Genomic DNA, 10944 nt, shown 5'->3' on the forward strand with positions numbered 1-10944 from the left:
AGTTTTGGTTCCCAGATGTAAAAAAGATATTGAGACTCTAGAAGGAGCAACCAAAATGATTAGGGTCCTGGAGGCAAAAACATATAAAGAACAGTTGCTGGAATCGGGTATGTCTAGTTTAGTGAAAAGAAGAACTAGGGGGTGACATGATAGCAGTGTGGCAAGATCTCAGGGGCTGCCACGAAGAGGAGGCCAACCTATTCTCCAAAGCACCTGAAGGCAGGACAAGAAGCAATGGACGGAAACTATTCAACTAAGCAAGGACAGAACTAACCCACAACTAAAGAGAAATTTCCTGACAGTGAGAACGATTACTCAGTGGAATGACTTGTCTCCAGAAGTTGTGGATGCTCCAACACTGGAACTGTTTAAGAAGAAATTGAACAGCCATTTATCTGAAATATTATAGGGCTTCCTGTCTGAGCAGGGGTTGGACTAGAAGACCTCCAAGATCCCTACCAACTCTGTTATTCTGCTCCATTGTTCCCAAATTCCCAAAGCAAAGATATGCACTAGGTTCAATGATTGTGCTTCACACAAGTCCTAAGCTTAGATGAGAAAATGGACAATTCTCAAAATTTCTTTGACTGAAGAAATATTTAGGGCAAGTTTTATCAAATTGATTGATTCTGCAGAACTTTCAGCACCTTTCAGTAAAGTAATCCCACTTCTGGATCAATTGATTTATCGCTCTATCATTCATTGATCTAGTAGTCTGAGTCATTGGCTGAATGGGAGAAAACAAAGAAAAGAAAATTTTCTGCAAAGCCGTTTCTCAGCCATTGCAAAGCGGCAATGTTTGATCTCCTAATCTGGGCACAAATCAGAGGATTGGAAATTATTTTATAGCCCGATGTACTGCAATTAAATGCTCTATGTGGCCATTCTATTTGGATTTTAAAACTCTGCTTTATTTTTTATTTGATTTGCTTATTTTTTAAATTACTGTTTATGAACAAGGCTTTTTAAAAATAGTAACGTGGCAATGTGAGTATTTAGTTATTTTTCATTAGCCTTGCACAACTCCAAGTCAAAGAATGACAAAAAGAATGGGTGTCTAGCAGTTACTACCAATGTGATCCGTTTATTCTTATTTCTTGAAGCCCTTTTTAAAAATTACTTCTTGTAAACTCATATTTGGAGGAGTTCTAGCAGAAGCAGTGGTCTTTAAAAAACATTTCCTAAACAGAATCTGAGGGTAGAAATGACAAACCATTATGTCCCTGTAATAGTCTACAGAGGAAGCTATGCTGGGTGAGAACAACTTGAACCTGCTTTTAAACTCTCCATGTCACAGAGGAACACAAAAATAATCCAGTCCAAACAAGGGAGGGAAATAGAAGGAGAGTAAATTCTGCACACCTGCGTCACTTCCTGAAGGAAAGGAGAATACAAATCTAATAATTTTTCCCTTTCTTACTTGATTTGGAGGTTCAACCACTGCTTGAGCTCCATCGTAAAAACCAGAAAACTTCATGCTTTGTTTCTCTGTAAAGATAAAATAATTTCAAACTGCGTAATTTAACAAAATAAGAGGAAGTATATTACAGAAGAGAAGAAGGTAAGGTAGATGGGATCTTGCTGGGTAACCAGGGCATTTCGATTACCTCCTGAGGTTTCCTGACTTTGATCTACCCAAGGGATCCTCCTGAAAAATAACTCCTGAGGGGGATTTGATGGATTCTTCTTTCCCTTGGGATCTCTTTTTTCCACAGTGCAGCCCTTACAAAAGGAGGAAGAAAAAAGAAGCAGAATTAATGTAAATCACATGATATAAAGTGGATTCTTATATTAGGAACACAACCTCAGAGTCCCAAATATTCATCAGTGAGGTTGAGTCAGAAAACAATGGAAGAAAGTCTTACAAGAATTGGTGGGACATCGCCACCTATTATGAATGTCAGAGAACTTTAGGAAGGAGGGGTGAGTTATTCAAACACATTTTCTGTTCCCTTTTGAGCTCCCTAGATTAAAGTATCTCACCTGCAAGTCGACCTGCTCCTTCTGCTCCTCTACCTGGCTCAGGAAGAAGCCTTCAGCCAGGGCCACCGCCTGGGAGCTGGTTTCTGCTCCACATTCCCTCACCCAGCCCTCCATTTCTGGGGGCAGAAGGAACAGGAGGTGCTCCAGAACCACCAGGTCCAGCATCTGGGCTTTGCTGTATTTTTCTGGTCTCAGCCATCGCCTGCAAAAGTCATGGAGTCGGCTGCAAAGTCCTCGGGGACCGTCAGCCTCCCGGTATTGGTTGAAGTTCCAGGGCTGAACTTCTGAAGGGAAGATTGTTTCCTCCTCCAGGATCTTCTGCCCAGTCCTTGTCCAGAGCTTCCCAGGCTGAGCAGCTGAAGGGCCTTTTCCGCTTCCCTCCTTTCCCAAAGGTTGTGTCTCCATCCTTTCTCTCTCCTGCAGAGCAACTCCAAATGGCTCCAAGGACTCTTCTGGGTCTCCAGATGCCTTTTCCTTCACGAGACCAGTTCTGGTGCCTCAGGACTCTGATCCCTCCAAGTTATTCTGCTCTTTTTTTTTCTCCAAGAGAAAATTTTGGCTCGCAAAGATGTCACATGGCTTCCAGTTTCCGTATCTGAGATGGAAAGAAAAATAAACGCCAAGAATTAGAAAGTAGAATTTAGCAATTAAACAACCTTCAACCAACCTAAAATCCTACGGCATCTCCGGACCTCTCCACAATTTGATAACAGCGTTCCAGTCAAACAGACCACTAGTGGTCAAAATAGGCAGTGCCCTATCAAATCCTGTTCCTGTCAATAGCGGCGTTCCCCAAGGCAGCGTTCTTGGATCAACATTCTTCATATTATAGATTAATGATCTCTGTGACCATATTAAAAGTAATTGTGTTCTTTTTGCTGACGATGTCAAACTATTTAACGCTACCAACAATACAGCTACCCTTCAAAAAGACCTTGACTTTGTGTCAGAATGGTCGAAAACTTGGCAACGCCAAATCTCAACCAGCAAATGCTCTGTCTTACACATTGGGAAAAAGAATCTAAACACTAAATACAAGCTCGATGGACATTACCTTACAGATGATCCCCACCCTGTTAAAGACCTTGGAGTTTTCATATCCAATGAAAACCCACTCCAACGACATCGCAAAAAAGGCGTTAAGGGTTTGTAAAACTAATCTGAAGCAGTTCCTCTCCAGAAACACTACAGTACTAACCAGAGCATATAAAACATTTGCTAGACCAATTCTTGAATACTTGAATAGGGCTGGGAAGTGGCTCAACAGGCTAATGCAGTCTGTTATTAACACACAGCTGCCAGCAATTACAATTACTGCAGGTTGAGTCCCACCAGGCCCAAAGTTGACTCAGCCTTCCATCCTTTATAAGGTAGGTAAAATGAGGACCCAGATTGTTGGGGGGCAATACAAGTTGACTTTGTATATAATATACAAATGGATGAGACTATTGCCTTACACTATGTAAGCCGCCCTGAGTCTTCGGAGAAGGGCGGGATATAAATTCAAATAAAAAAAAAATACAGCTGGACTGTCTGGAACCCATACCACATTTCTGACATCAATACAATTGAACGTGTCCAGAAATATTTTACAAGAAGAGTTCTCCACTCCTCTGAAAACAACAAAATACCTTATGCCACCAGACTTGAAATCTTGGGTTTAGAAAACTTGGAACTCCGTCGCCTTCGACATGACCTGAGTTTAACTCATAGAATCGTCTATTGTAATGTCCTTCCTGTTAAAGACTACTTCAGCTTTCATTGCAATAATACAAGAGCAACCAATAGATTTAAACTTAATGTCAACCGCTTCAATCTTGATTGCAGAAAATATGACTTCTGTAATTGAGTTATTAATGCTTGGAACACTTTACCTGACTCTGTGGTCTCTTCCCATAATCCTAAAAGCTTTAACCAAAAACTGTCTACTATTGACCTCACCCCATTCCTAAGAGGACCATAAGGGGCGTGCATAACAGCGCAAAAGTGCCTACCGTTCCTGTCCTATTGTTTCCTTTCATTATATCCAATTAATAAAGTTATTACACACTTATGCTGACATGTATGCATGCTTATGTTATATAGTTATTTTCATGCTTATGCTTATATATACTGTTGTGACTAAATAAAAATAAATAAATAAATAAATAAACAAATAAATAAACCTGCCTGGAGCCCAAAGCGGCTCATCCCAGCGCAGGGCCGGGAAGGAGGCAGCTGGAGAGGCCGCCCTACTTCTCTCCCACTCTCGGGAGACAGGATGGGGCCCTCGGGGAGCCTGGTGCGAATCCTGCCTCTTCCTCGCCCGGCTTGTCTCCTCTCCTGCTGGGCCTCCGCAAGGCCGACCCTCCCCTCCCTCCACTCGGGCTCTTCCCCGGACACGGGGCAAGAAGGGACTCCACGGATCCCCCCCACGGCATCCCTGCCTCCCTCCTCCGGATGGCCGGACGCTGGTCTCTCCCTCCTCCGCCTCCCTTTGCCCGGGAAGAGCCCCCAACTCACCCGGGACACATCAGGATCTTCCCCGCCAGACTCTCCCGCAGCCTCTCCGCCTCCGCGGAGCCCCAGGGGTTAAGGGGACCGAGTGTGAGGTCCTAGAGGGGCAAGGCTCTATGATGTCATTTCCTTCCCAGCCTCCTCTCCAAAGGTAGGCGTGTCTTTCGTCCTCCGGTGGGCCAATGGGGAAGTCCCTGATTTTCCCTTCTCTTGGCAGAAGGCGCCCCCTCGTGGATTCCGCGTAAATCTACAGGATTCCCTGCAAAGCGCGGGAAAGAGGAGCGTCTCTGAGGGAAGGGCAGGGATGATGGTCATAGGAGTAGGAGGAAAGTCCCCTCGCCGCCTTCCTCTCCTTCCTGCCCAGGAAATGTTTGTGGTGAAGGCAGTTGGATGGAATCTCCAGGGCAAACTTGTAGTAACCCACCACTGGTCCAAATCCTGTCAGAAACAGTCAGGCGGTCAGAGGAGGAGGACCAGGAGGCTCTCTGGGAAGCACAACTTGTGTCTTGCGGTTGTTGTGAAGTCCCGTCCTAAGTGGAGAAAGGTGGGACACAGGCAGGGAAGCCACAATCAGGAAAATGGTTTTCATACATTTGTTTTTTATTTCTTTCATTGAATACATACAGATGCCCTTCTCAAATTATTCCCTCAGCCTCACATTGAAGGAGGGAAGCAGAAAGGGCAGAGACCCCTCCAGCCAATTCTGATGAACACCCCGGGCGACCCGTCTCTTGTGCCCGCGGAAAGGCTCTGAAGAGAAAGAGAAAAGAAAAATATTTCCAAAATGGAGGAAAACCTGAAAGCTGAGTTCGATCTGACCAGCTTATAGTTGATTCAGCCTTTAATCTTTCTGTTTGATAAAATGAGGAGCAGATTTCTGGGGTCAATATGCTGACTTTGTAAACTGCTCAAAGATTGCTATAAAGCTTTGTGGCTGGTATATATAAGAACCTTGGTGACGCAGGCGTTAGAGTGCAGTACTGCAGGCTACTTCTGCTGATCACCCGCTGCCAGCACTTTGACAGTTCAGGTCTCAGTAGCTCAAGGTTGACTCAGCCTTCCATGCTTCTTTCTGAGGTCTGTAAAATGAGGACTCAGATTGTTGGGGGCAATAGCTCAGGTTAATAAATGATAGATAGAGCGATAGATCAATTGGTCCAGAAGTGGGATTACATTCCTGAAAGGCACTGAAACTTCTGCAGAATCAATCGGCTTGTTAAAACTTGCCCCAAATAGGCGAGTCCCACTTTTTGCTCTCGACATTCTCGCTGCTTGCTTGCAGCAACTGGGACTACTGCGGGCAGCACAGGCAGAGGCACGGGACCCCAAAAACTTTCAAAGGTCTCCCTGCTTGATTGATCATTTGTAATCTTAGCACACTGGAGTGATTCTCATTCTGAATCTCTGGAGTGTCCCTAACTTGGGACAAGGAAAGAAGGGAGGGAGGGAAGTGGGAGGCAGGGAAGGAACCTAACGAGGGAGGGAGGGAGGAAGTCAGAATCATCATTCAGTGCCATTGTAACACTGAATGGTTACTTAATAAATGATTGTAAATTGAGGATTACCTTGGTTGGCCAGTAGGCTGGCTAGCTAGAGGAACTTAATATGCATCCACATTTCCCTTCCACTGCTTTCCTTAATAAAACTACTTGCTTCAACACTCCACGAGTGGACAAACGTCGGAACAGATATAAAGGTATGCATATTTCCAGAATGCTAGAACTATTCTGAGTTCAAGCAACACTTTCTTCACACAACTGTTTGAGGGCAAAGATGGCCAACATGAGGAAAGGCAAGGAAAGATCACCACAAAATTAGGACAAAGAGCCCATGAGTTGTATTTTCTAATTCAGCATCATTCTCCTGTTCTCCTTATGGTTTTGTTTCTCGGTTATCACATACAAGACATAATGGGAAGCAGGGTGGAAAGGCAGATTTTGACAATATTAAGCAAAGGAAAAAAATACTGAAACAATAGTAATGGATTTAGGACTTCTCCATTTCTGGCTGCAACTCTGCTCTAGAATAAAATAGAATAGATTTTTTTTATTGGCCAAGTGTGATTGGACACACAAGGAATTTGTCTTGTTGCATATGCTCAGTGTACATAAAAGAAAAGATACGTTCATCAAGGTACGACATTTACAACACAATTGATGGTCAATATATCAATATAAATCATAAGGATTGCCAGCAACAAGTTATAGTCATACAGTCAAAAGTGGAAAGAGATTGGTGATGGGAACTATGAGACGATTAATAGTAGTGCAGATTCAGTAAACAGTCTGACAGTATTGATGGAATTATTTGTTTAGCAGAGTGATGGCCTTCGGGAAAAAACTGTTCTTGTGTCTAGTTGTTCTGGTGTGCAGTGCTCTATAGCGTCGTTTTGAGGGTAGGGGCTGAAACAGTTTATGTCCAGGATGTGAGGGATCTGTAAATATTTTCACGGCCCTCTTCTTGATTCGTGCAGTATACAGGTCCTCAATGGAAGGCAGGTTGGTAGCAATTGCTTTTTCTGCAGTTCTAATGATCTTCTGAAGTCTGTGTCTTTCTTGTTGGGTTGCAGAACCGAACCAGACAGTTATAGAGGTGCAAATGACAGACTCAATAATTCCTCTGTAGAACTGAATCAGCAGCTCCTTGGGCAGTTTGAGCTTACTGAATTGGTGCAGAAAGAACATTCTTTGTTATCCTTTTTGGATGATGTTTTTGATGTTAGCTGTCCATTTTAGATCTTGCGATATGATAGAACCTAGAAATTTAAAGGTTTCTACTGTTGATACTGTGTTATCTAGTATTGTGAGAGGTGAAAGTATGGAAGGGTTTCTCCTAAAGTCTACCACCATTTCTACGGTTTTGAGCGTATTCAGTTCCAGATTGTTTTGGTTGCACCACAAGGCTAGTCATTAGATCTCTCGTCTATATGCGGATTCTTATTTAGTTATTTATTTATTCATATTTTTATACTGCCCTATCTCCCTAGGGACTCAGGGCGGTGTACAGTCATCTAAAAACAACATAAATATACAAAGTAAAACATTAGTCTAAAAAACTTATTAAATAGGCCGAATATTTAAAATAGACATATAAATAATAAAACCCCAATTTAAAACCACATCTAAAATTTAAACAATTAAAATTTAAAAAATCTAGTCCAGTCCTGCGCAGATAAATAGATGTGTCTTAAGCTCATGCGGAAGGTCCAAGGTCAGGAAGTTGACAAGTCCTGGGGAAGCTCATTCCAGAGGGTGGGAGCCCCACAGAAAAGGCTTCTCCTGGGCCGCCAGTCGGCACTGCCTAGCTGACGGCACCTGAGGAGTCCCTCCTGTGGAGTGCACGGTCGGTGGGAGGCATTCTGGCAGCAGACGGTCCCGTAACCCGCCCTATGCCATGGAGCGCTTTAAAGATCATTACCAAAACCTTGAAGCGCACCCGAAAACCACAGGCAGCCAGTGCAGTCTGCGAGGAGAGGTGTTACATGGGAGCCACGAGGGCTCCTCTATCACCCGCAGCCGCATTCTGAACTACCTGAGTCTCCGGTGCTCCTCAAGGAGCCCCATGTAGAGAGCATTGCAGTAGTCCAGACGAGATGTCACGAGCATGAGTGACCGTGCATAAGGCATCCCGGTTCAGAAAGGCGAACTGGCAACCAGGCGAACCTGGTAAAGCTCCTGGAGACGGCCAAATGATCTTCAAGACAGCTGTCCATCCAGGAGAACGCCCAAGTTGCGACTCTCCATTGGGGCCAATGACTGCCCCCAACAGTCAGCCGAGGCTGCAGCTGACTGTACCGGGATGCCGGCATCCACAGCCACTCCGTCTTGGAGGATTGAGCTTGAGCCTGTTTCTCCCATCCAGACCTGTACGGCTTCCAGACACCGACAACACTGATAGCTTCGCTGGGGTGGTCCGTGGAAAAGTACAGCTGAGTGTCATCAGTGTACAGCTGGTACCTCACACGAAACCACTGATGATCTCACCCAGCGGCTTCATATAGATGTTGAACAAGAGGCGAGAGATCGACCCCTGAGGCACCCCACAAGTGAGGCGCCCGGGCCGACCTCTGCCCCCGTCAACACTGCTCATGCATCGATCGAGAGATAGGAGGAGAACCACCGATAAACGGTGCCTCCCACTCCCAATCCCTCCAACTGCAGCAGGATACCATGGTCGATGGTATCAAAAGCCGCTGAGAGGTCTAATAGGACCAAGGCAGAGGAACAACCCTATCCCTGGCCCTCCAGAGATCATCCACCAACGCGACCAAAGCCGCCTCAGTGCTGTAACTGGGCCGGAAACCGACTGAACGGGTCTAGATAGACGGTTTCCTCCAGGTACCGGGTAGCTGACATGCCACCACACTCTCTACAACCTTGCCAAGGTTGGAGACCGGACGATAGTTACCTAACACAGCTGGGTCCAGGGAAGGCTTCTTGAGGAGAGGCCTCACCACCGCCTCTTTCAAGGCGGCCGGAAAGACCCCCTCCTGCAAAGAAGCATTTGTAAGCCCCTGGAGCCAGCCTCGTGTCACATCCTGTGTGGCCAGCACCAACCAGGAGGGACATGGGTCCAGTAAACATGTGGTGGCATTCAACCTACCCAGTAACCTGTCCATGTCCTCGGGAGCCACACGGTCAAACTCATCCCAAACAGTCTCAACATTCGTCATTGTCTCGAATGAGACCAATCACTGTTGTGTCATCTGCGAACTTCAGTAGCTTGACAGATGGATCGTTGGAGATGCAGTCATTGGTATACAGAGAGAAGTGGGGAGAGCACACAGCCCTGGGGGGTCCCTGTGCTAATTGTACAGGTATTTGATGTGATCTTGCTTAGCTTCACCTGCTGCTTCCTGTTTGTTAGGAAGCTTGTTGTCCACTTACAAGTCTGTTCCGTTACCTGTAGTTGGTTTAGCTTAGTTAGAAGAGTGTCTGGAATGATGATATTGAATGCTGAACTAAAGTCTACAAAGAGGACCCAGCTTTTCCTGGCTTTTGTCTGTGAAATAGATCCTGCACTTCCTTTTCTGTGATCACTAGGGGTTGTGAACCCAATGAAATGGGGTCAGTTGTAGGAGGCTTGGCTGTTGTTGGTGTGCCTGAGGTAGGGGTGGTGGAGATAGGTGGCTGTAATTTCTTTTCAAACCTGCAGTAAAACTCATTCAGGTCATCTGCCAGTTGTTGATTACCTTCAGCCTGGGAAGGAGGTTTGCCATAGCCAGTGATATTTTTAAGAGTTTTCCACAAGTTTGCTGGTTCATTTGCTGAAAACTGATTCTTTAGCTTTTCAGAGTAGCTTCTTTTTGCTGCTCTGATCTCCCTTGTTAGTGCATTTCTGGCCTGATTGTACAGCATTTTATCACCTTTTCTGTAGGCTTCCTCTTTGGAATGTCGTAGCTGCTTAAGTTTAGGTGTGAAACAAGGTTTGTTGTTACCGTATAGTCACAAGTTCCTTGTGAATATAGTGGATATATTCCACTATATTCACTCTAGTGGATATACTCATCAGTGGGAGCTTCTTGAAAATAATAATAATAATAATAATAATAATAACAACAACAACAGAGTTGGAAGGGAGCTTTGAGGTCTTCTAGTCCAACCCCCTGCCCAGGCAGGAAACCCTACACTATTTCGGACAAATGGTTATCCAACATTTTCTTAAAAATGTCCAGTGTTGGAGCATTCACAACTTCTGCAGGCAAATTGTTCCACTGATTAATTGTTCTAACTGTCAGGAAATTTCTCCTTAGTTCTAAGTTGCTTCTCTCCTTGATTAGTTTCCACCCATTGCTTCTTGGGAAATGATTGGGAAATCTCCACCACTTAAATATTGGCAGCCATACATTTATTTATTTATTTATTATTTAAATTTCTATACCGCCCTTCTCCCGAAGGACTCAGGGCGGTTCACAGCCAGATAAAAATACACAATAATATTACAATATAAATACAATTAAAATACAATTAAAAAACTTATTCAATTGGCCGAGATTAAAAATTTAAGATAAATAATAAAAACCCATTAAAAACCCATAAATTTAAAAACTAACCCAGTCCTGCGCAGATGAATAAATGAGTTTTAAGCTCGCGACGAAAGGTTCGGAGGTCCGGAAGTTGACGGAGTCCTGGGGGGAGTTCGTTCCAGAGGGCGGGAGCCCCCACAGAGAAGGCCCTTCCCCTGGGCGTTGCCAGACGACACTGTCGCGCCAACGGCACCCTGAGGAGTCCCTCTCTGTGAGGGGGATACATCACTTTCAGGCCAAATTGTAATCTTCATCTCCACTGATGTCCATGTTTCCTTTAAAACTTCTATTTAGCAAAAAGAAAGAAGAAAGCAAACAAAAAACAAAAAACAGAAGGTTTGAGGATTCAGAATCAAAATCAAGCTGGAAGGGAATTTGTAGCTCTTCTAGTCCAGCCCCCTGATCAAGTAGGAGAACCTATACCAGGGGTCTGCAACCTT

At 44.6% G+C, this 10944-nt stretch overlaps 1 protein-coding gene across 1 annotated transcript in view; it reads right to left on the reverse strand.

Annotated features, from left to right (window-relative positions):
- The window catches only part of LOC131193701 (zinc finger protein 845-like), a 48699-nt gene extending 41068 nt beyond the window's left edge, over nucleotides 1-7631 (reverse strand). The window contains 4 exon segments of the mRNA XM_058174176.1: nucleotides 1421-1488; nucleotides 1608-1722; nucleotides 1984-2578; nucleotides 4486-7631. Of these exon segments, the coding sequence (XP_058030159.1) occupies nucleotides 1421-1488; nucleotides 1608-1722; nucleotides 1984-2388 (588 nt within the window). The 5' untranslated portion in view covers nucleotides 2389-2578; nucleotides 4486-7631.
- Between the last annotated feature and the right edge of the window lie 3313 nt (nucleotides 7632-10944).

This window comes from Ahaetulla prasina, chromosome 2 (assembly GCF_028640845.1).
Source record: "Ahaetulla prasina isolate Xishuangbanna chromosome 2, ASM2864084v1, whole genome shotgun sequence".
NCBI classification, from domain to species: Eukaryota; Metazoa; Chordata; class Lepidosauria; order Squamata; family Colubridae; genus Ahaetulla; species Ahaetulla prasina.